This window comes from Nicotiana sylvestris, chromosome 12, assembly GCF_000393655.2.
Source record: "Nicotiana sylvestris chromosome 12, ASM39365v2, whole genome shotgun sequence".
Classification (NCBI taxonomy): Eukaryota; Viridiplantae; Streptophyta; class Magnoliopsida; order Solanales; family Solanaceae; genus Nicotiana; species Nicotiana sylvestris.
The window spans coordinates 25,626,146-25,652,866 of NC_091068.1; the positions used below are offsets into that span (position 1 = coordinate 25,626,146).

The 26,721-nt window shown below is 36.3% G+C and overlaps 2 protein-coding genes across 6 annotated transcripts; both read left to right on the plus strand.

The window, feature by feature from the left end:
* The first annotated feature begins 2,419 nt into the window (after positions 1-2,419).
* On the plus strand, positions 2,420-21,579 carry LOC104239575 (putative F-box/LRR-repeat protein 9). 5 transcript variants are annotated; one of them, XR_011404168.1, is made up of 5 exons: positions 2,441-2,908; positions 4,090-4,685; positions 4,840-4,892; positions 6,442-7,957; positions 21,282-21,579. XR_011404168.1 is itself a non-coding variant. In XM_009794236.2 (3 exons), the coding sequence occupies exons 1-2, from the start codon at positions 2,550-2,552 to the stop codon at positions 4,655-4,657; spliced, it is 927 nt and encodes a 308-aa protein (XP_009792538.1). In that variant the 5' UTR covers positions 2,420-2,549; the 3' UTR covers positions 4,658-4,685; positions 4,840-5,107. The 5 variants fall into 5 exon arrangements, 1 of the variants encoding a protein (XP_009792538.1); XR_714166.2 differs by having other exon boundaries at positions 6,442-6,951; XR_714165.2 differs by lacking the exon at positions 6,442-7,957.
* LOC138882806 (putative F-box/LRR-repeat protein 23) lies at positions 20,257-21,848 on the plus strand. The gene is made up of 5 exons (XM_070163439.1): positions 20,257-20,270; positions 20,313-20,363; positions 21,282-21,427; positions 21,503-21,738; positions 21,828-21,848. The coding sequence occupies exons 1-5, from the start codon at positions 20,257-20,259 to the stop codon at positions 21,846-21,848; spliced, it is 468 nt and encodes a 155-aa protein (XP_070019540.1).
* Positions 21,849-26,721: the final 4,873 nt, after the last annotated feature.

The following is a 26,721-nucleotide window of genomic DNA, read 5'->3' on the forward strand; positions in this document are numbered from 1 at the left end:
GGAGACTCAAATATTTGAAACAAGGTTTTCATCAGGGGAGTAAAATACGCGATGCACTCTTTTTCCCTTACTAAGGTTTTTCCCATGAGGTTTTCCTTATAAGGTTTTTAATGAGGCACCTAACAATGCGTCTTACTAAATATGTGTACTCTTTTTCCTTCACTGAGATTTTTTTCCCACGTGGTTTTTCCCAGTAAGGTTTTAATGAGGCACATTATCTTTTAATGAACATCCAAGGGGAGTGTTATAAATATATTATATTATGGATGTTCATTTAGTACTCCGTTGTAAATAAGCTTCCTGAAGAAGCTTATCCATATGGGACTCTACCGTAAATATGTTTATCTATTTAGTACTATATGGAAATAAGCTTCATGAAGAAGCTTATCACTCCAGTACCCAGTCATGGATAAACATTACCCCCGGTAGAAGATTATCCATACCGGGTATAATAAGCTTATCCATTCAATACTCCGTTATGGATAAATATTGCTCTCAGTAGAAGATTATCCATAGCTGGTACAACAACAGCTTACACAACAGCTTGTAGCAGCTTACACAACAGCTTGTAGTAGCAGCTTACACAGCAGCTTATAATAGCTTACACTGCAGCTTGTAGTAGCAGCTTACACAACAGCTTATAATAGCTTACACTGCAGCTTGTAGTAGCAGCTTACACAACAGCTTGTAGTAGCAGCTTACATAGCAGCTTCCTTTCTTCTATAAATAGAAGAGATTTCAGTTCATTATGTACATCAGTTTGAATTCGAATAATATATCAGTTTCTTTCTATACTTGTCTTTACTTTATAGTCTTTATTTCATAACAAAAACGAACATTATTGCAAAGGAAATGCATCTTGGTCCAGTGGCTAAGAAGCCAGTATGAACGGGGTAGGTAAGGGGTTCAAAGCTCAGGAGCTCCTATATGTGTATTGCTACATCTTTTTCTTTCTTTTTTCTTGAAGATAAAATCTTTTAACTTTCAAAATTAAGCAAGTTTATCATCTGGATTTTATTTAACTTGGAATAAAGAATCAATGAGGCGAATCATATCTACGCAATGAAAGAAATTTTAAGTTCTTTGAAATTTATTTAAATATGAGAGATTGTGTGATGCGATGCCTTATATATATATATATATATAGACGCTTTATGAATAATTTTCAAAAAAAATAAAAACTCGTTGAGAAAAGTTATAATATTATAATATATTGCGTTTTATTGATATAAATTGAATCTTTTTTTTAAATATAACATCTATGTTATATTTGTTTATTTATTCACTTTTTAAAATTGTTGACACCGCTTACGAAAAATTTTGCGTACGCCCCTAGTAATGTTAAGTCAAAAATTACCACGTGGACTGCCAATATGTACACATGTTTTTCCTTTTGGCGACATTGCAACACACTTATATTTTAACCTTTCATTTTAATTGGAAACACAAAATAATGGGGTAATAATAATAGAGAATATAGTAAAATTTGTAAAATAGCATAGTACTGTAGTATTAGGAAAAAGAAAAAAAGAAAATCCAATGACGATAATTCATGTGAAAAAGGAAAATGAAAATTAGAATATTAGTAGTAAATTTATGTTTTTGGAATATATATATTATATAAGAAAAGAGTAATCTGATTAGAAAATAACATGGGTTCAAATTAGAACTCACGATATTACTATTCAAACTATAATAGCTTTACTATCTTCGTAATTATTTTGAAGGTCAAGTAAATATTTTAAGGTGCAATTGCTCAAATAATTATCTTCAATTCAAGCACTTAATAAGAAAAGTTTCTAAAAAGAAAGAGTAGAGCTGGTATTCTTTTAGAAATATTTGTTTCTATATTTCCAGGTCCACTTTTAATGTAAATTTTCCTTATGCTAGAAGAGGACATCTTATCTTATTTAAAACTATTAGCAAATGAATTATCAACGGAAAAAGTGCAAATTCTTTAGCTATTCACAAATTAATGAGGTTTAAATAAATTAGGTTTTTTTCCTCTCTTACATTTAACTCACTAAGAAATTATCAATATGTGTTGCCTATGAATTTTTTTGTGTTACCAACAAGCCTACTTATTATTTTGCAAAAAAAATTTATTGTAAATTTTAAATTAGAATATGAGGAAAAAACAAACATAAAAAACAAAAAAAGAAGCAAGCTAATGCAATATTGGAAACCTTTTTATATTTTTTTGCTGATGTTTAATTCCAACAAAAATAAATTTAAAATTAGATGGTTAACTCGGAAAAACAATAAAGATCCATATAAATTTTTATCTTTAAATATATTATTTAAATTAATATAAGTAATCTTTACAAAATAACTAGAGAAATAAAATTAAATAAATTATTTTTGTAATTGGGCCATCCCTCCTCTAGTAAATATTACGTAGTACTAAATAAAAATAATCAAACCGCCACTCCCTATCAACCCCAAAAAGGCTGTGTGTCTGGAGAACTGAATTTATTGGCGCTTTCACTTCTTTCCTTTTGCTCTATCCAGAAAAATCAAAACTCTAATTTTCGCGAAGAAAAAGCAAAATGCCGAGAGGACAGAAAATCCTGAAACCATCATGTTCTTCCTCAATTGCACCACCGTCGTCATCACCGCCGTGGGTGGAGCTTCCACGGGAAATCACGGAAAACATTCTGCAGCGGCTGGGAACGATAGAGATAGTGGAGAGTGCAGAGAGAGTTTGCAGTACGTGGTGGAAGGTGTGCCATGACCCCGCTATGTGGCATGTTATTATTGACTTGAAATATGACGTTTTTAGTTTCAAGACGCCTAGGGTTTTGGAGCAGATATGTCGGATTGCTGTGGAGCGTAGCCAGGGCCAGTTACTCAAAATTAACATCGACAATTTTGGTAGCAAAGATTTGCTCGACTACATTGCTCAGAGGTTCGTTTTTGTTGGCCTAAAATTGCTTTTTAAACTGTTAAATGGGTTATGATATGGTCCAAATTTGATTGTCTTAGCTTCTCACCTCTGGGCGATTAATGTCATCAATTGATTACATTGAAAATTTAATCAATGATTTCTTAATCAATTGAACTAACAAGTAATTATCTTGAAATGTACACAAAAGCACAATACTCCCATATAAAGGTACGTGGAGTTAGATGATTCTAAGTTTAAGTTACATTTGGTTTGAATACTATATTCCAAACTAGAATATTATAATATGTTTGATTTGGATATTGTACTCTTTATTAGAATATTGTGATATGTTTGGTTTGGATACTACATTCCAAATTAGAATATTATAGTATGTTTAGTTTGAATATTGTATTCCAAATTAGAATATTGTGGTATGTTTGGCTTGATTATTGCACTCTTCATTAGAATATTGTGGTATATACATTCAATTTGGATTGCATTTCAAATTAAAATATTGTGGTATTCAGAATATCATGTGCGAACAAAGGCAAATCCAGAGTTTAAATTTAATGGGTTTAGCTTTTAAGATTTTTAACATTGAACACATTGTACTATCAAAATTATGGGTTCAAATTTAATGCTTATTGTGATTTTAGTATGTTTTTACATTTAAATTCATTGTCCATGTCGAAAGTTATGGGTTCAGTTGAACTCGTAACCAAAAAGGCTACATCCAAACATGTGTGAGAAGATTTGGAGGTATAGAGTTATAATACTTTTGAGATATTTAATGTAATTTCAAAATTTAAGTATATTATGAAAGTGAGTCTTGTAAATAGGTATATTGCGAAAATCCTTGGTGTGAAACTATTTGATATGCCTAAGAATGTGCAAGTACCATGTTCCACTGTACTGATTGGCCATGAGTAGTGCAAATGAAATCTGGTTTTAATTACTCATATAAGATAATCTAGCCTACTAACCAGTCTCAGGTAACTTCCAAGATCTTCCAGTGCTCTTCTCTATCCAAGAATGGTATATCTGGGCCCATGTTATAGTAATGGTTTAACAACATACTTCCTTAAAGTAATCGATTTGTTACCCTTGTGGGTGTTCTTGTAATTGCTCATTTGTTTTTGCTGCCACCCTTGAAATAGGACTTCTCTTAATGCATGTAATCAATTTGTTATTCTTTCTAACAGATCAAGTCAGCTCAGACATCTCCGACTTGTCAAGTGTTATTGTAACTTAGCTGGAGGTTTGGCTGCAATTGCCAAGAACCTTCCGTTGTTGGAGGAGTTGCACATTCATTTCACCGTGATCACTAAAGATGATATAGAAATTATTGGTCGTTCTTGCCCTCTGCTCAAGTCATTTATATTGAATGCCAGTGTATCTGTTACCTTTGGACTTCCATCATTTCAAGACGATGATCAAGCTCTAGCTATTGCCAGAAGTATGCCTAAATTGCAGCGCCTTTCGCTTCTTGAGAATACCTTGACAAATGTAGGGCTGCAAGCCATTCTTGATGGCTGTCCACATCTTGAATTGCTTGACTTGCGCTACTGTTATAATCTAAATCTTGAAGGGGATTTAGGAAGAAGATGTAGGCAACAGATTGTAGATTTAAAGCTCCCTCAGGATTCAACTTATGATTATGGTTTCTTTGACATTAATTATGGTTATGAAGATGATGTTTACTTTGACATTGATGATGGTTATGAAGATGATGTTTACTTTGACATTGATGACTGGAGTAACTTATATTGATGTCATTTTCAAACCAAAAATTATGATGGTAGGGACGAAATCTTTTAATACCTGCTTTCTTTCATCTTTCTTTTCTTTTGTTTTGTTTTGTTTTTGCTGATATAGAAAGAGAATTGAAGTGGAGATCACAAAATGGCTATTTGATAGAGACATTGTTGGTGGTTGCATTTTGTATTTTGCAGGTTTTTGGTTGCTTTTGGGTTATATGCATGGCATCTTTTTGCAACAGTAACAGGTGATGTATTTAGTTTTGTACATAGTTTGCTGCTGATTGTAATTAGAATGACCAAAGTAATCCTCTTCCCTTTGCGTTTGAGGTGATATGTAAATAACTTTTGCCCTTCTTTTGTTCCCCTTTCTTATTCAAGTTTGCTATGTATCTTATGTCTTACCTTTTTGAGCCTGTGTACGAAAGCTACTTCTGTTGTATTCAGAGCAGTGTCTTCTTCTTTTTAAGTGTCTCTTGAGAGAATGGAGCTTGGCCGCTGACTAATAGCCTGTTTGGCAAGCTTCCCCAAGCTGAAAAGCACTTTTTTCTTAAAAAAGTTTTTTTTTTTAAAGTTCAAGTGTATGGCCAAGCTTTTAGAAGAAAAAAAAAGTGTTTTTGCGTAGAAGCAGAAGCGGTTTTGGAGAAGCAAAGAAAAGTAACTTTTTTCCACAAGCACTTTTTTGAGAAATACATTTAAAAACATTTTTTAAAAGCTTAGTCAAACATTAATTGCCGCTTAAAAATACTTTTCAAATTAATTAGCCAAACACAAATTGGTTTTCACCAAAAAACACTTCTCAAAATAAGTTGATTTTTCCAGCTTAGCCAAACAAGCTATAAGTGTGCAACTAATTATTATTGTGGAAATGGGCCTTCGTAGCCATTTATAATGTGGAAATTAGCTAATCGCCGTCGAGCTTTTCATAAACAAAACCATTATTATTTCCAGTGTTCCAATTAACTAGCTAATCAAATGGCGTTACTTGGAATGGCGTTACTTGGTTCTTCCTAATCATTATATTGGACTTAAAATCTTTCCCTGAACTTGTTTATGGAAAGCGCGATCGCGGCGAGGATGGAATTTTTAAGGAATTTTTACCTCTTATAGCAAAACTTTATACCTTATTTATTATAAATAAAAACTCTTTTAAATTATTATTTTCTATAGCTACATTTTAGATTTTATAGCAAAATATGTATTTAAGGCCACTTCCTATTATTAATTCATTAAATACGGTGTCTAATATTTTTCTCTCATTCTTTCAGTTTATTCTCTCCTAAAATCACCACATAGTATCTTATTTCTCTCTCCACGATCTCTATATCCTCTCTCTATGCGACATGGAGACCTAGCAGCTGCCATGACCGTTTTCAATATTTTTTGCTCCAAATTTCTCTCCCCAGCTCTCTCCTTTATCAGCGTCATTATCTCCCTCAATTTTTAATATTTTTTGCTCCAAAAAGTTGTGGTAAGTGTTAAAGTTTTTGGGTTGAAGACCTACAAGGCCAAATTAGTCGTCTTCCCAAGACGCGCTCGCAAGGTCAAGGCGGGTGATTCTGCCCCCGAGGAATTGGCTACGACAACTCAAGTCCATGGTGCTTACATGCCTATTGCACGTGAGAAGCCATCAGTTCATCCTTACAAGGTTACTGAAGAGATGGAGTCGTTCAATGCCTAAACCCTGAATCTAGTGCTTGTATTCTGTTATATTTAGATGTATTTATATTTATTTGAGTTCATACAATTTTAGAATGTATTCATATGTTTATTAATTAATATAATTTATGTATTCAGATGTTGTAACGATCGGCCGATTGTTTTGAGAATTTAAGCTCCGTTCGGCGGCGTAAAGTCTTCAACAGCTTCATATTATGTGTATCGACTTGCGTGCATGGATGAATTCAGTTACCGGATGATTCAGAATCAAATTGGAAGAATGAGTCTAGTTTTGGAAGCTTAAGCGGTGAGAATTTGATCGGAATTTGACTTTTGGGTAAACGGCTCCGGAATGAGTTTTGGATGATGCCAGAATTGGACTTAGGCGCGCATGCAGAATCGGATTTAGGGGTCCATAGGGTGATTTGGAGCATTTCGGCGAAAGTTGGAAATGGAGAAGTTTGACCCATAGTTGACTTTTGTGATATCCGGGTCGGAATGTGATTCCAAGAGTTGGAACAGCTCAGTTATGTCATTTGGGACTTGTCCGCAAAATTTGGCGCCATTCCGGGTTAGTTTGATTGGTTTCGGCACGGGTTTTAGAAGTTGGAAGATTTGGACGTTGCTTGATGTGATTTGAGACCTCGAGTAAGTCCGTATTAGGTTATAGAACTTGTTTGTGTATTTAGACGGGGTCCCAGGGGCCTCGAGTGTGTTCAGAGTGGGTTACGGGCCATTTATCTCCTATTTTGAACTGTTGTTACTTGCCATCTGGTTTTCTTCTTCGCGTTCGTGTCTGCTCCTCCGCGTTCGCGAAGAGTAATTTTGGAGGAGGAATTAATTGTTCATCGCGTTCGCATGACCTCGTTCGCGATCGCGAAAGTCTGTTTACACCTTCTTTGCGTTCGTATCTTCTCTGTCCGCGTTCGTATAGTTCTTTCATTTGGGCAACAAATTATTCCTTAAATGCAATGCTTTGTGATCGCGAAGTGTGGCTTTGGGCAACTGATAATTCCTTCACTCCGCGATCGCATAAGCCCTTCTGCGATCGCGTAGCACATTTCGGACAGTAGCCATTTTCCTTCTACGTGATCGCATCATTTCTTTCGTGACCGTGATGTATAAATACCTGGGCAGGTAAAATATATTTCCAAATCGAGGGTTAGACTATTTTTATCATATCTTGACTTGTAGAGCTCGATTTTGAGCGATTCTTTGTGGGTTTTTTAAGCAAATCGATTGGGTAAGTGTTCTTCATCTAGAATTTAATATATTTCATGATTTTATCTTTATTTTTATCATTTAATTTGTATTTTGAGTTGAGGAAAATATTGTATTTTGGAAGGAAGTTTTCAAAATGAAAAATCATGATTTGAAGGGTGAAATAGTATCGAAATTTAATAACTTTTGTATGGTTGAACTCGTATTGGAATGCATGTTCGAGTTTTATAAAATTTGTCGGGTTCCGAGGTGTGGGCATGGAGGTCGACTTTTGGATCATTTTTTGGATTTTGTTAAATATTGAGACTATGATTCAGAATAGTTTCTCATGAGTTTTATTTGTGTTTTGAAGTTATTTTGGTTAGATTTGAGCCATCCGGAGGTCTTTTCACCCGATAAGTTCATTGTAGAGTATCAATTTGTCTTCTTTGAGGTAAGTATCTTGCCTAACTTTGTGTGAGGGATTTCCCCTTAGGATTTGAGTCTTCTATGTTGATTGTAGTTCGTGTACGCGAGGTGACGAGTGCGTGCTTGGACTTATTTGTGGAAAGTTGGCCTTTAGGGTTCTTAGGTCCTTATATTCACTGAGTATGAAGTTGTTCTTGATACGACTGAGTTTCCTATTTACTAGTTTTACCTCTATATGCTTACTTGGAATTAATTGTTTTATGATTCACTCTTGCCTATTTGACTCTTATTTGACTTAACTGAAGATTTGTACATCTCCTATTGCCATGCTATCTATTCATAACTGCCTATCTTTATCTGAAATTATTATTATCTCATCTTATAATTTTTTTGTCTTAATTAAGGTTGCGATTATCTCTTTGCCGTTTATCCTTAATTGAATTGTTGAATAACCTTCGTAATTGCTCAACCTTAAAAGAAATTAGATATCCTATATTTCAGTTGACATAGCATTATTTCGAATTATTTGACTCGTATGTGTTTCCTTGTTGTTGAATTGTATATTGCGTGATCGTTGCTACATTTTAGTTTTCCCTTGTTAAGCTGTTCTCTTATACCTAACATTCGTTGCTACATCAAAGTTAGACATTCTCATTTGGATCATTAATATTGTGCGCATCACTGTTTGAAGCTCACATTTCTCTGAAGCGCATGACTTCACCAATTAAGCGAAAACCCCTCACTTCTCATAGCTTAATAGAATTAATTGACCTAGCGATTGACTATTAGCAGGACTACACTTCAAGCCGAAATAGTAACCCCCCCCCCCCCCTCCAACTGTTCCAATAGAAACTAGGTGCCATGTAAGCTGCATTTTAGTGCAGGTACCATGATGCAAAAGCATGCTCATGTAACCATGGGCTCTTTCTTGATGGGGACATCATGAAACAATAACATGAGAAGCTTACTTAATTGAGTTTTTTTAATTCTTGTGTCCATATAATTTGCTGTCTGTGTTTATAGTTATTTTTTCAGCATCACACATATTCCTCTTAATCTTTTGCTTCATTTGTGCCTTTTTTTGGTAACAACTGTGAAATTACTATTGATAACAAATAAGCTACAATTAGCAACACCTAAAGAGCACTCACTTCCACTGCCAATCCAATGTTTGCAGGGAGAGTTAGCCTCACAAAATCATCTAATTACAACTAAGTACAAAGTAAAGTGTGCAAAAAATCTCTGCTTCTTCTCGTTTTCTAGACATCCTAAGTATACCTATCCTCTCTTTAATCTCTTGTTTAATCTGTGCTATCTCAATCTTCATGTACATTTACTCCCATGAACATCTTCCAATTTCTGGCCTTCCAAGTATGATACACAACAGCCCCCCGGATTGCCACTACCACTTCCTTCTTCAGACTTGTCCATTGTTGCCTCTTTATTCTTTCCAAAGTTCGTTGAACCTCACCAAACTGTATATGGATACCAGCCCATTGCATGAGTGGTTCTCTTACTGCTGCTGTCCAATTACACTCTCCAAATGGGTGTTGGGATGTCTCTGTGATCTGATTATCATATAGGTGACATTGCATATCCTCCAGTTAAATATGCAACTTGAGCGGTCGATCTTTTGTTAACAATCTGTGTTGGTTAGCTAGCCATAGTATAAATCTATGCCTTGGCATTACCATTTTACTCCACAACAGTTCGGTTGTGTTTAATCTGCTCTTTGGTCCAAGTAGTGCAATGTAACTACTAGTGATTGAGTAGTCCCCTCCTTCTGTAAGAGTATATTTATCCTGATGATACCATGCATGCATCCCCTCCTTCATACCATTTAGTTTTCTCCAATACCAACTACTATCTTGAGGTGCTTTATGTGACCTTATATTAGTATCCCCTTTCATATAAATTCCATTTACCCATTTCACCCAAAGGGTGTGTTTATTTTCCACAAGTTGCCATAGCAATTTGCCCATTGAAGCAGTATTCCAGTTTCTGCATCCTTTGACGTTTAAGCCTCCTACTTTTTTAGGAAGACAAATCTTTTTTTTTTTTGATTTGCACCAGGTGTCCAAGTCTCTTCGAGCCCCGACTAATCCTGGGGGTGCACAGGCCCTCGGCAAGAAGTTTCCCGCAAGTGCACCACGGTTAATTCAGGTTTTACCCAGTCCGATGGCCCTCAGAAATTGTTTGCACCCAGTGGGTTTCGAACTTGAGACCTTGAAAGGGGGCAAAACCCCAAGGCTCAAGTCAATTGCCACCAGGCCAACCCCTGAGGGTTTTTAGGAAGACAAATCTTATCCCAAGCAACTAATGAAATCTTCCTCTTGCCTTCTGTGGATACCCATTAATACTTTTTGCATATCTTGTCCACTTCCTGTACGACACTCTGTGGTAAGATGAATACCGCTCCCCAGAAGCTATGTATGGAATACGGTACTGCATTCACAATTTGCAGTCTCGCTGCATATGAAAGTTGCCTTGAGTATGAGAACTTTATCCTGTAGGTTATCTTTTCAATCAACTGCTGGTAATCGTGTTTGTTCCACTTCTTAGGAGAGCCTAAGTACCTGATAGGGAAAGTACCTTCAGAGAACCCAGTCATTGCTAGTATTTGTTCCTTGACATGGCCATCAATGCCAACCAAGAATACACTAGATTTCTCCATATTTGCTACCAGACCTGAAGCATTAGTGAAATGAGCTAATGCTTCCATTACTCTAGAGATTGAATCTTGACCAGCTTTACAAAAAATCATCAGATCATCAGCAAAGATCAAATGAGTTAACTTCAGTTGTTTGCACGTTGGATAAAATCTGAAATATGGCAAGGAGATTACACACTTGAGCAATCTGGATAAATACTCCATTGCCAGAACAAACAATAGAGGAGAAATAGGGTCACCCTGTCTCAAACCCTTTTTTCCTGTAAAGTAGCCATAACTTTCACTATTTACATTTATGGAGAACTTTGGTGACTGACACACACCATTAGTAGCTGGATAAATTTGGTAGGAAATCCAAATCCCTTGAGTACTTCCAGAAAATCCCAGTTCACCATATCATATGCTTTCTTGAGGTCTATCTTCATGAGGCATCTAGGTGTGGTTCTTCTATTGTAATGTCTCAATATGTCATGACAAATGAGCACATTATGCATCATAGATCTCCCCTGAACAAAGGCTGATCGATTGTCAGCTACAATGTGTGTAATTGCATGCTTCAGTCTGCTGCATATCAGTTTGGATATACACTTGTAGATAACATTACAACATGAAATAGGTCTGAATTGATTAGCATATTCAGGTGCATCCACTTTTGGAATCAATGCAATGATGGTCGAATTAATCTGTCCGAGTAATTTGCCATTTTGGAAGAAGTCCAGCACATCCTCTCTCATATCCTGTCCAAGGCGAAGCAGCTTTGAAAAAACCACTCCCATATCCATCTGGACCTGGGCTCTTGTTACAATCAATTTGGAAGATTGCTTCTTTTACATCCTTGCTAGCAAATAGTTTCAGTAAGTCAACTTGTTGGTCCACGTTGAGGATAGGCCCTCTATTCAGCATACTCCTGAATGCATGTATTCTGGAAGTATTTGTATGACCCAGTAAGCCTTCATAATACTCTACAAACAATTGTGCTATCGTGTTTGGATTATGCTCTCATTCTCCTTGTGTTCCTTCTTCAGTTGAGTCACTGCCTGCTTGAGTTTCCTGTGCTTAATAACTGAGCGAAAGTAACTTGTGTTGTTATCACCAAGTTGAACCTAGGTTGCCTTACTCTTTTGTTGCAAATACATCTCAGCTAGGTAGGATGAATTCCTGAACTTTTGATATAGTGCCTTTTCTCCGAATTGAAGTTTTGAGTCCATAGGATTAACTTGTAGTATTTGTTGTACCTGCTGTAGTTCCATCCTATCTTCTTTGACTTCATCCTCAATAGTCTTGAAATGGTTTGTATTGAGAATCCTCAAGTTCTTCTTTAGTAGTTTTAATTTCTTCACAATTCGAAACATTTTTACAACCTTCTATTGGAATAGTCCATCCCTGTTGAACTAGCTCCATAAACTGAGGGTACTTGGTCCAAACATTACAAAATTTGAATGCTTTTCTGGTTCGTTGTCTCTCCTCTTCCATACTAATCTTCTGTGGACAATAGTCACTTATCCCTTTTGGCAGGAATTTGGCCTCACAATTAGGCATTAAGTCAAGCCATTCACTATTTATGAATGCCAGTCTATTTTGGAATAGATTCTCTGGTCACGATGCCTGTCATTCCATGTATACTTATTGCCTTGATGAGGAAATTCTATCAATCCACAATCCTCTACACATTGTTTGAAGTCCATTATTTCAGCCCATGACACCGGATTACCCCCAGCCTATATTCCACAGAGAAAATTGAGTTGAAGTCTCCTAGGACCATCCATGGTAGTATGCAATCATTGTTTTGATATGCTAGTTCTTGCCATAATGATCTCCTATCTTCTCTGGAGTTGAAAGCATACACTACTGATAGCTGAAACCTCAATTGTAATGGAATATAGATGACTTCAAAAGTAATCGCCTAAGCAGTAATTCTCATTGGAACTACAGTGTAGTAATCTGGCCTCCATGCAATCAATATTCTCCCATTGTGATGAGTTTCCAAATTAGTTAGATGACTCCAACCATTAAACAATTTGGTTGCAACTTGATCAAACTTTTCCTTCCTCACTTTATTTTCAAGCAAGCCTATCAGGCCCACTTCTTCATTATTGCAGAGGAGTTTAACCTCCTCCTGCTTATTGGGGCCATTCAGCCCTCTCACATTCCAAACAATTAAGTTAACCATCCCCAAGTGGAGGGGTAGGTCGACCTCCCACATTTGCCTCCACTTCCAGCACTGTTACACTTTTACCAGGTGCATTCAAGACTTGGAATGAGTTCTTGTTCATTACTTGTTGGTTTTGCTTCTGGCCGGCCTTTCCTGTTTTCATTGGAGTAATCCATCTTGATGTACTTGCTGTTTGTGCCTTCGATTTCTCAGTTCCTTCATCCTTCGGTAACTGTGTACTGGTATTTCAACACAAGGGGAATTTTGCTTTCCCATCTGTTCATGTTCCTCATTTGTGTTTTGAGTCTTCTCTTGTTCCTTTTGGACAGGTTTAGGAGGGTTCTTCTTTCTACAAATATCATCTGCATGACCATATTTCTTACAGTAGCCACACAGTGTTGGTTTCCAATCATACATCACCTTTTTCTCTATCTTAGTCCCTCTTTCATTCCTAAAGAAGACCACTTCTAGCAACGTTGCTCTCATGTCAACTTCCGCCAGAAGTCTTGCGAAGTTAAGTCCAATTTTCTTCTCAGTGTTGTGATCAGCCATTAGAGGCTTCCCCACAAGACTACCAATTTTACTTGGCCCCTTAGGACTCCAATATTTGAAGTCAAGCTCAGGGAATTTCACCCAAATTGGAACTAAGAGAAGTTCTTCTCTGTTAAATTCCATCTCTGGAGACCAGGCTTTGACAATAAAAGGCTTATTGTCGAATCGTACCAGGATTATGCTATTCTTTAACATTAAAATCTTATTCGGTCCGTGTTTAGCCCATAGTTTCTATATATTCCCTTTAATTACAACAAATAGAGGGTGGGCTCCTAGCACATAGTAGACCACCCGCAGACTTCCAATACTCAATTTTAGAGGCAAAATTATCCAATTCAATAGCAATAATTGAATCCTCACCTTGCTTTGTTGATGGAACATATTCCAATTTGAATCCTGCATTTGAAATTTTTGAGATATCAAAGCTATCCCATATGGTAGGTTTTACTCTCGATTTCTCTTCCTCCTCAACTTTATCTGCCCATGACTTTCTCCGGTTGCTTCCTTCATCAAATTGGACTGATGCACTCACAATTTCACTTCATTGTTTCTGTGCTAAGAGCTTTTGAGCTCGAGATTCTTCAATTTCATGAGTTACTGTTTCATTGGATCTCAAATTAGGTTGAGCCTCAACTGTTTCAATTTGGGAGCCTAATGTTATTTTTTGACCTTGTGGAGCTTGCGAGGATGTAACCTGTGCCATTAATGCCTTCTGTGAAGGTACGTGAGCTCTCTTCCCCACGATCGGCGCACGTTCATTTGTGCCTTTCTTTATTAAAGTCCGAGCTTTATTTGCTCTTTCCACTTAAAGCTCTAATAACCTTGGCACTTTTTTATTCGTCTTTTGTATTTGATAGTACTAAGCACATGATTCAAGATATCTACAATGAACATTGTAACAAACAACACCGATATAAAGGGCGGTATTTATTAGATTATTTCCATACTAATAGTTGTTGGATTTTAATTATGGGGAGTTGGCTGAAGCTTTAGGTAAATAATCTTGGAAAGACACCAAACAATCTCCGATAAGTTTCATCCCATTCCCATACTCGTGGAAAGAGATATTCCCTTCGAAAGCTCCATCTAATTACGACAATGCCACTGCTCCTTTGCCAAGTCAAGCCCATAGGTAACGATCTCGAAAAGACGCCAAATTTGGTAAGCATATTCTTCAACACCTTAGGAGATGTGCTCTCACCTGATATCCCAGGATTCCAATTATAGCTCGATAACATGTGGCACTGACACTCCTAGAACACACGGGACTGTCGACCACATGGTAGACCTTTGGGTGCCTCCCAAGTCCTTGCTTGATCCTTTGGCACTCTTAGGACATATAAGACATTGTCTCTTCATGGTTTCTCCTACCGAATTGGCCTTTACTAGATGCTCTTCTTCTTTTCAATTTTTTTCAGTTTGTATTTCTCTTCTTCTGTTTTTTTTTAATTTCTCTTTCTTCACTGTTCACTGCTCTCCTCTACTCTCTTCTTCTTTTCTATTTCTTCTCAGAACTTATCTCTCTATTGAGCCTTGTTTTCTACTTTATGCTTTTGCTCTGCTTTTTCTTAATTTATGTTATTTTCCACTTTTCACTGTTCTCTCTTCTGTTATTTGTCGTTATCTGTTATGTTTTCACTGGTCACCATTATATGTTCACTGTTTGACAGTTTTGTTTTATTTTGTTGTTTTTTTTTGGTTGTTGATTGTAATCTCATTTTTTGAGGATTATTGACTATCTAGTTTTAGTATCTATTATTTACTTCTTGATTTAAGAATTGAAATAATTGCTTAATATGTTATTTTTATTGACTTCTTGGTCATTTATCTATGCCTATTTAATTTTTTTTATTTATGTGTTAGACTGCGCTTCACATGAAAAAAGCGTGCGCTTCGCTTTGCGCTTCTCGATTCGGTGAAGCGAGACCTCCTCGCTTTTTTCCGCTTCTCGCTCTCCAAAACACTGCTCTATATCATTACTATTTTTATTTTTTAAATTATTAGGAACTAGAGTATGATTTTTACAACTCTAATTATGTTCCATAGTCATGTTATAGTAGTAATGCATCTCATGTCTTTTACTTTTCCAAGTAAGGAAAATAAAAATTTAATGTGTAAGCACATTTAGCATGTTTATACAGATATTTACATTTTCCTACTAATTTTATAATTTTCTTGATTTTTCTACAATTTTGTTTTAATTTTTTATTTTATTGTAATTTATATAATATTGAAGATTACATATTCATGGAGTTTATGCCCCGCACCTCACTACTTATGCCTCGCCTTATGTCCATGCCTTTTAAAACATTAATTGGGACAAAAAAAGAAGAGTATTTTCCTTTGATAAATGACCACAAAACGGAAACTCTTTTCTTACGAGAATGACCCAAAATGGTTGAGTCCCAGACTTAAATGAAGGTTCTTCCCGGCAGAACTTTTGCACTTGCGGTCACTGGCCCGCATTTGTATCAATTTGGGTTAAAAATCAACCCAACTTTAGATGGGTTAAGATGGGTTGGGTAAAGATGGGATGAGTTCAACAAAATGGGTAGGTCAGGTTAATGACCGGCCCAACCTTAGACGAATTGGACATTTTAAGTTGAACCCTTTAATTGGGATCATCAATCTCTCGATTGACCCAATTTCTTGTTAGCCAAGTTATCTTAGAATAAGTCCCTCTTTCTCAATTAAAGACTAAGTCAAATAGGTATGAACTAATGTTTGCAACCATTAATTCCACAAATTAATTCTGTAATAGCTCTCATCTCTGAGAAACCCTAGCCGCCGCTGCTTGGTTCTTCTCCGATTCCAACCTAGAGATAGAATCTACTTATGATATACTTACCTTATTAATCTTCTTTCATTATTGGTCGTTCGTTTGTGGTGTTACTTAGGTACTTGCCCACTGGCAGGCTCGCAAAATGGCAAATTCTGCTCACAGAGTTCGATATCATTTTTGTCACTCGCACCTTAATGAAAATGCTTGAATACCATTTACTTCGGTTACAAACAAGGTTGCTACTGAAGTATTCCAGATACAAAGTATGGAAAGGTGTGTCGGTGGTTCTCCTGGTATTTGGTCGACCTTGGAGTTGTAGGTCTCCACCTTTTTGTCGTTAGCTTCGTGGACCCCGGAGTGCCAACAAGCCTTGGAGGAACTCAAGCGGTACCTCTCGATCCTGCCTTTGCTTCACACTCCGAAGGCAGACAAACGGTTGTAGCCAATGACCTCCGAATTCAATTTCGGGCATATGCCCAAGTCCCAAATCACGTACGGACCTACCGAGACTGTCAGAACGCTGATCCAAGTCCATTTGCTCAAAACGTTGACCACTTCTCGCAGAAATCAATTAGTATTACTATATATAAAATTAATATGCATATTCGGTGGCCACTTATTGCAGAAATCAATAATGATTGGGTCCAAGGGACCCAACGTGAAGGGGTAAGTGTAAACAATTAAGAAACTCTCCACGTAGGGTTTAGGGTTTAGGGGTATTATTAATTTATGCATTACTAATTCCTATATTATAATCCATGTAGGGGCGTACCGAACCATTTTCACTTGAATTTTTTTTTCACTTGAAATTTTTTATCACTTTTTGCCGAAATTTTACATTTTTTATGTCCAAACCCCACATAATATTAAGCAAGATTCTTACCCCAAAAGCAGTAAATCAACACTCTAAAATAACTTTTCCTTTACAATTCACCTCCGCTTGGCTCAAACTGTTATGCGACGCCTTCTTGATGTTCCTTGGAAGGGCAACGTAAAGCTAAACAACCGATGTCAGTGCCGTACGGGAAAACCAATGTCGTGAGCAATTGAGAGAACTGAAATGAGAAATTGTGAATGAAAGCTGATAATTGTATTGATGATTGAAAGCTATTACAAAATGATGCGGTGTGGTGTTGAGTAGTGCTGGCAAAAATGGCCCAAGCCCATTTAACCTGCCCAACCCGGCCAATATTTAACGGGTTGGGTGACACATATAATTCTGATGGGCCAATTTTGAGCCCAACCATTTTAACCCGTGCAAACACAATAGCCCAGTTCAGCCCGTGAAACTGCCCAAACTCAACCCGTCAAACTTCTCCAGCTTCAAGCCTTCAGCCCATTAACGCTTTAAATTGAGGAGTGAGGACATTCATTTGCGGCAGTAAAGAGGATATCACAAGGATTTGAAAATGGAAATAGTACTTGCCATTCAACTTTTGGTATATTCCCTTTTTAAATAAAATCTTCTTTTTTAAGTTATATAAATTAAATATTTGTTCTTTTTTCATACGTTTCTTTCTCTCTAGATTGACATCAGAGAGAGAAATTTACTTTTGTTCATGCACACAAGTATTTGACAACACATATATATTATTATTTAACTTTGGTGTGAAAAAATAAAATATAAAGCTAACAATTAAAAATCAATTTGGTTGCAACAATATTATACTTGAATTCTTGAATATGCAAAACTAGTATAATGAACATAATTACAAATCGGTATCAAATCTGAACGTCCCATTACTAGTGTTTAATTAAGTTAAATTACTATATCCCTATCAAAATGAATTTATATAACTATTAAAATAATTACTGGGACTAATAGTATAATGCATGAAATAATTTTATACAAAACATGTACAATAGTTATCAATCAAGTTTGATTTCCAATCGTTGTGCACATTATTGTGAAATGTGATTACTTGAACATCAAAGATAATTAATAATTCCATTAATGGGTCAAGCTGGGCGGGTTGGGCTATAGCCTATTGTTTAGCCCATCTTGACCTAACCCATTTCAGCCCAAGTAAAGTTTGGGTTGGGTTGGGTAATGACTCATTTATTGATTCAACCTATTTTGACCCATTTAAATTAAGCCCAATCCGCCCATTTGCCGCCCCTAGTGTTGAAGGGGAAAGACACCAGTACAGAGGAATGATTGCTTGAAAATGTTTGATTGCTTGATCCCCCTAATAATGCTTAAAAAAATAAACAAAAGTTACATGACTTGACCTAGCTAAGCTAGAGAAATATACCGAATGAAAATGAAATGAAACTACTCTATAATTACAAGGAAAAACTTAGTTTACTACAAGGTAGAAACAAGTCTGAGGGCAGCAACTTTGTCTTACAGGTCAGGGTCTGTGCGCGGTGTGCTGTTAGTGCGTGCGAGACTTGTTGTATTTGCCTGCGGCTGGGCGCTGGTGCTTGGTATCGGGGTCTGTGCGCGAGACGCTGTTGGAATGAGCCTGCAGCTGGGCGCTGGCGAGAGTTATCGGTGGGGTTACAGAGGCACATGCGCGCTTGTCACTTGGCGCTGCCGAGACCACGGGGCCGACTATGGCACTAGGCATTGGAAGGCTTGCTAGGACTCCATGAGGCGCGTCCAAGGGGTCATGGGGCGTGGCTGGAAAGCAGCCCATGGCATTCTCCCCCATCTGAGTTGGTGACGTCCTCGGAGCCTTACCTGCATGGTGATGATTGATCATGTTAATGTTGGCTTTGAGGTCTGTTCCCCTCTGTGTTTTGAGTTAGAAATGATGTAATGATTTCAGGCGGCTGACATGGATGACTGGATGGATCTTCTACCAGGATGGAGTCTTCACTTGGTATGTGGATTTCCCAATGCGTCTTTCGATGGACAATGTGTTTTTGCAGCAGGCGAGGGTCATGGGTCCTCTCTGCAAACAAGTACCTGTTTAGCATCACTTTGTCTCCTGCTTGATGTTCGACAAAGCAAAGATTTTGATCGGTGAATTTTTGCCTGCTCTTGGGCTTTGACGAGACCGCACTATCCCCATATTGTGCTCCCATTCCGTGGAGAAATTGGCAGTTCGAGGAGATTTCGACATGGTTGATGCATTCACCGTTTGCGGGAGAATCGGTTTTCCGGTAACAATTTCAAAAGTGCTTTTATTTGTATGATGGCTCTTTTGAGAATTGAAACCAAGTTGAGTAGCATCCAAAAGCTTCAGTGATCCGGTTACAAAGTAGCGGAGATATTCCTCCAACATGTCATTGAACCGATCCAACTGGCCATCCAATGGTGGATGGATGCTTGAGTTAAGATTCAATGTTGACCCGAAACACTTAACATGGAACAACTGGCACTAATCTTGGGAGGTGAAGTAGAAACACTACCTACCGTCTTATCTTGGCATGCCTTTGGGTGCCAAATCTAAATCCAAAGAGATATGGAACAATGTTATTGAAAAGTGTGAGAAGAAGCTCGCCAGATGGAAATCCCAGTACCTATTAATGGGAGGAAGATTTATCCTTATCAACTTAGTCTTAGATGCACTACCAACATATATAATGTCTCTTTTTGCTATTCCGACAGGAGTCATACAGAAATTGGACAAACTACGAAGGACCTTTTTGTGGCAAGGGAACGAAGAAAAAAGGGGTTTTCACTTGGTCAAGTGTAAATCTCTTATAGTTGGGAGAGCTCATGGTGGACTAGGCATTAGGAATTTGAAGGATCATAGCAAGGCTCTCAAGATGAAATGGTTATGGAGATATTCTCAAGAACCCCAAGCCATATGGGGTAATGTGATCAAAGCCAAATATGGCGAGGAAGACAAATGGATAACAAAGGATGTAAATACAACATTTGGAGTTAGCTTATGGAGATCCATCAGGTCACTCTGGCCTATTCTAAAGAACCACTCATCCATTAAAGTGCAAGATGGCAATAAAACCTCCTTCTGTAAAGATAACTGGAAGGGAATGGATGCTTAAAGGACCCCTTCCCCGATATATATGTTCTAGCACAACATCAACAAAACACAGTGGCTGAAATGTGGTCCCCTCAAGGATGGACACTTGTTTTCAGAAGAAGCTTGAATGATTGAGAGGTGGCCAGAATGATTGACTTCTACAAACATCTGGAAAGATTCATAGGTTTACAGAGTGGGGTGGGCACAATAAGGTGGTAGGGACATAACAATGGCACTTATAAGGTGAATGCAGCATACAAGATACTTAATCAAGCTAACATGCAGATTAACAGCTGGCCTTGGAAACATATATGGAAAACCAAGATTCCCTATAAGGTAGCGTGTTTTTCTTGGTTATTAGCACTCTTATAAAGAGAGGGATTCAATTGTTCTCGAAATGTCACTTATGTGGAGAAGATGTTGAGACAGTTAGCCATCTATTTTTACATTGTAAGATAACTGACCAGCTATGGAAGATCTTTATTAACCTCAGGGGAATAGCTTGGATAATGCCTAGTAAGATTGGAGAGCAATCCCAGCATGTATTCAAGATGTTTCGAGGAAGATCAAGCTTAATTGTGTTTAGCTTTTTTGCTTTTGGTGTAAACAAATCTACACATAAGATACAGTTTCAATCATGGATGTCCTAGAATCTTGTTAGGCATGAGGACCAATTTTTTTTTTTTTTTTGGCTATTAACTTGTAAATATGGTTTCACTACAACCTATGTACTGTTTTTATCATAATATACATATGTTACAATCTCAAAAAAAAAAAAAAAAAAAACAAGAGATGGTAATATCTATAGTCTGAACTAGTTTGCTGCTATTGGTAACACGCGCCACACGCCTATCTATAATGAAAGTGAAGTGGTATGTCTCCTCTTTGTTCCCTTACACAAAGAACAAAGCAGAAAATAGTAAAATTTTGATTATCACTTTAGACAGGCAGAAGTAGGAATTGAATAATGTTGGATGAATTGCTAGCATGTAGTTGATGCTAAGAGATCAGATGAAGCAGCAACTTGTTTGCTCACAAATACAGATTTACTTGGAAGAAAGAAAGGAAAGAGAAGGGTGACCGTATTGAATGTGTGTTTAAAGCATGACTTTACATCTTGTGTTCATGTCAAAAGAACTTGTTTGTGGTTGCTTACCTTTTAGTCTTATTGTAATTTTTTCTCTTTACTTTTTGTTACCTCCACTTAAATAGAAGTTCTCTTAAAGTAATCAAATGTGGAACCCTTTTGAACAGATCAAATAAGCTCAGACATCTCAGACTTGTCACGTGTTATTATACAGAAGATGGATGTTTGGCTGCAGCTGCTAAGAACTTCCCTTTGTTGGAGGAGTTGCACATATACTTATCTGATATGAATAAAGATGATATAGAAGTTATTGGTCAATCTTGCCCTCTGCTGAACTCATTTACTTTGAATGCCTGCTGTTTTTGAGGATATCAATGCAATGATGTAGCTCTAGCTGTTGCTAGAAATATGCCTAAACTGAGGCACCTTTCCCTTCTTGGAAATGTCTTGACAAATGAAGGCCTGTATGCCATTCTTGATGGCTGTCTTCACCTTCAATCGCTCGACATACGCCACTGTTTTAATATCAATCTTGAAGGGGATTTAGGAGGAAGATGTAAACAACAGATTATAGATCTAAAGCTCCCTCATGATTCCACTTATGGTTATGAATTCGATGCTCAAGTTTGTGATTGTTCATCTCTTGATGAAAACTACCCATATCAAATTAGGGATTTTGCTGATGATGACTTCCATTGGTTATCTGATACCAGCCTTGGCCATCAGGACTATGATGATTATGATGGCTACTACGACTAAGTCCATTTAGCAGCAAGTATCTTGATGAAAATGTTTTCTTTTATGAAAGCCATATTCAAACCTTAAATTACTGATGGTAAGAACCAAATATTCTAGTACCAGTTTTGTTTCATCTTTCTTTTCTTTTGTTCTGTTCATCACGGTAAATAGAAAGGGAAGGGGAGAAGACAAAATGGCTATTTGATACAGAACATTCTCGGTGGTTGCATTTGGTATTTTGCAGGTTTTTGTGTTTGCGGCTGATTGTGATTAGAATGACCAAAGTAATCCTCTTCCTTTTGCATTTGAGGTGACTTCTTACATCTTGTTTGGATGATTGTTACCTATTGTATTGTATCATATTGTTACTTTAAATGCGATATTTGTTTTGATTGTTACTTAAATTTTATTGTATCGTATCGTTAAATCCGTTACGCAACGACGAAATGTGCCACTTTATGTAATGATCGATTTGGTGTGGTGTCGTCGTTACCTTGTCCTTTTTTCTCATCTCACCCTTCATCATTATTAAATAATCTTATTTCATCATTTACCTTATTTTTTATATAATAATTGTACCTTGTATCATAATATTTTTTTAATATAATATTGTAAATTTATTCTTCATATTGTCATATTACTGGTGCGTGATATCATAAAATAATGACAAATGATATAATTTATCTAAAATATTCATCAAACGATACAATACAATACGATATGTAACAGCCATCCAAACAAGTTTGTTAATAACTTTTGCCCTTGTTTTGTTCATGCCTCAAAGGTTCTTGGACCGACCCCCCCCCCCCCCACCCCCGGAGGGACACACACCAAGACTTTTCTAATTTGCTATGTATCTTATATCAACTTTATTTGTAATGATGCATGGGATATCCAATTATTTATATCCAAACTGCAAGACACCATGTTAGTCAATTATATGGCAAACAAACAATACAAAGAGGATATGAGGGTAAAATTCAAGATAGTTGTTGACTTCTAAGTGATCCGATTTTAACTCACATTTGAACGAAGTACAACTCTTTCTAATAATGTACAACTCTTTCTAATAATGTACAACTAGTCTCTTTGGCAACTTCTGATTAAAAGATAACGTAAGATTGAAAAATGTAATGTTGTGACTTAACTTCTTTACCAAGCATAATGTCTATAGCAATCCTATTTTTACATACTATCTGTTGGGCTTCCCGGATCTTTCGGATCGATTAACCTATGTGCAAATGCAGTTTTGTTTTTACATACTAATGAGTGTTAGACACGTTGTCCTTTACACACATTATTTGTTGCTTAAGTCCTTTACACACATTATTTGTTGCTTAACTATGACTAATTAAAATGTAACTTTATCTAGATTTATTAGTATTTATGTTACGTTCTTAGTCTTTAACTAAGTATACATGCGACACTTGACAACTCGCTCACGATCTTACACAGCTTGCTCACGTTCTTGCTATGCCAAGTCGGCCTTACTACACTCAAGATCGCTAAGGAATGTTAGAACACATGAGAATTTCCAAAGGAAGCTTTTGTATTAGAGAGAACTTGATTGTTTTGTTTGATGAATGATGAATTACAAATGAATGCCCCCTATTTATACAAGCAAATTTTGCTTGGTTAATTACAAACGAATGCTCCCTATTTATACTACTCACCTAGGGGCTAGTGAATAAATAATAATTATATCACAAGTCCTTCCATATTTATAAATAAGTACACCTTCTAGAGTTTTCTATATGACTAGAACATTTTAAGGCTTTCCAAAAGAGTCTTTCTACCAAGTCCATAAATATCTAGAGCTTTCCCAAGAAAATTCTCCATAGTTCTAGAATATTCCAGCAAGAGCTAGTCCCTAACTTATGTAACCCTTCCATATGACAAAGTTTGCTTGGTGAATTACAAATGAATGCTCCCTATTTATACTAATCACATAGGGGCTAGTGTGTAAATAATAATTATTTCACAAGTCCTTCCATATTTACAAATAAGTACACCCTCTAGAATTTTCTACATGACCAAAAAATTCTAAGGCTTTCCAAAAGAGTCTTCCTACCAAGTCCATAAATCTCTAGAGCTTTCCCAAGTTCTAGAATATTCCAGCAAGAGCTAGTCCCTAACTTATGTAACCCTTCCATATGGCTAAAATATATGCCAAGTGGCACATACATGGCATGATAATGTGGCGGGTCGTGACATTAGCTATAATAAATCAAAGAGAATTTTCATAAAGCACTATTGTTTAGTGATTATTAGCTATCTATATATACCATTTACTATATTACTGCTTGTAGCTATGTTTTCTGTTGTTATAAGGTGTATTTGAAGTATTTAAGCTACTATATTCATGAATACAATAGCAAAACTCGGCGTGAATATGGGAAATTTCAGCTAATCAGTTGTTGTGTTCGACTGTATTCACGAGCTGTATTCGTGAATACAGTAACGTAAGTTGCGTAAAAAAGGACCTTTCAACTGTTTTAAAATGGAAAGGGAATCAATTAACCAAATAGTCTCCTAATATAACTCAACTAACACATTATATCACCCATAATCTGTATTTCACGCTTCCAGAAAGATCTCCCATCCGAAAAATAGCAAAACACAGAGCAATCTCTGGATTTTCTATTCTCCCTTTTTTCTGTTGTTCCAGTTCGTGGAAGTTCTGTTTTCAACCACTAAAAATCGAGATTCATACAATTGTATACAGAAATACGATATAATTCGACTTTACATATGGCAAGTTTAATCGTGCTATTGCATCATTATGGCAAGTGGATCAGTGAGAGTAACTACGTCGATTATCGATTGAGGGAATACTGATAAAGGAGTATGCGTCGTATAATGATTTGGTTGCTTCAATTTCGAATCAATTGGACATAGCTTTGAGCTCAAAGTCTATTAAAATTCAATATAAAGTAGAAGGAAATTGCACGCCATATGAAATGCACAATGACATGGGTTACATGGTGTATGTAGAGTTGAAAAAAGAGAACAGAGAATTCAGGATATATCCTTTATGCATAACAACAATTGACAACGAAGTTGCAGCTAGAGGTAGTGTAATTCAAGACGACATTGTGCAAATTGACGAAGCAATTCAAAGATATAATTTTGATATAGATGATACACTTGCTCTTGATGTTGTCAATTCAGGAAAACCAATTGGGGTGTTCGAACTGGATACGGATTTGATAATTTCAAAAACTAATCAAAGGGAGGTTATGGCTGGACAAGTATATAAGGATACGACTACATTGAAAGAGGTGATGGAATATTATGCTGTATTTGAAAGGTTTCAATTCCGGGTTGATAGGTCTAATGCTATCAGGTTTGAGTGTTCTTAATTATTTAGAATTTTTTGTACATGGCATTCATGGTAGGATTTGTAAATGGTATTAAGATGTATTTAGATATATTTAGGAATTTTTACATGACTTTCACTGTATTGCTTATGAATTTTTTTATGTATTTTAAATACATGTATTCTTCTGTATTTTATTGATAACTACTTATTATAGTATCTCTCACTATTTTTTTTAGATGTATTAGACGTATTTAAATGTATGCATATAACTAAAGGTGTATTCAGACGTATTTAAATGTATTCAGTTGTATATATATATATATATATATATATATATATATATATATATATATATATATATATATATATATATATATATATATATATGTGTGTGTGTGTAATAATGTATTCAATTGTATATGAATGCATTTTTTGTATGCATTTATACTGATCATATATATAATGATAAATTATTTGCAGCTATATATTATTATGTATGTCAGAAGATTGTGAAGTGAGGTTTAAGGCTTCTAGCATTAACAAATCACAACTATTCAAAGTAAGAGAGTTCAATGATAAGCATACATGTCCGTTGAAGGACAAGGTGTATGGGCAACGTCAGACAAGTAGCAGCCTTATCGGTGGTATGATTAGGTCCAAGCTTACTAATCATAAGAGGAAATACACCTCAAAGGATATAATTGATGATGTGAAATCAGATTTAGGTGTAGATGTTAGCTACATGTTGGCGTGGCGCTAAAGAAAAGGCAATGAATTTTTTAGAGGTGAACCGATTGATTCATACAATAAATTACCAGGATACTCATATACAATGGATATGACATATCCCGGGTCTCACATTAGAATGCTAAAATCGCCAAAAAATGAGTTCATGTATGTGTATATATTTTTGTATGCCTTTATAAAGGAGTTAAATCATTGTAGACCCATTGAGGTTGTGGATGGAAGTTACCAAAAAATCTTATTATACCGGGACATTCGTCTCGGCCAACACGTTGTATGGTGCAGGTGAGTATGTAGATTATAATAAAATTTGTTAATATTAATATCTATGTCATATAAAATGAGTTCCATTTTAAAGATTAAAATACATATTTTAAACATATGTACGCAATTGTCTTTACAGGTCATATATTGCCATTAGCATATGGTGTTATAGATTCAGAGAATGATACTGCTTGGTCGTGGTTCTTTGAGCAATTCAAGGAAGCATATGATGAGAGGGAAACCATGTGCATCGTTTCAAATAGGAATGAGAGTATCATCAAATCTGTATCGAGAGTGTATCCAGAGGTACCACATTTTGCTAGTATATGACATCTATGGAACAACGTATATAAGGAATTCAAAAAGAGTCATGCAAAGTTGAGCGAGATATACTTCTCGATGGCAAAAGCATTCACAAGATGAATTTGACAGTCTAATGAAGAAGGTGGAGAAGGTAGATATTAGGGTGAAAGAATACTTGGAGTTAGCTGGATACGAAAAGTGGGCTAAGTTGTATGCACCTGTTAACAAGGGATGGA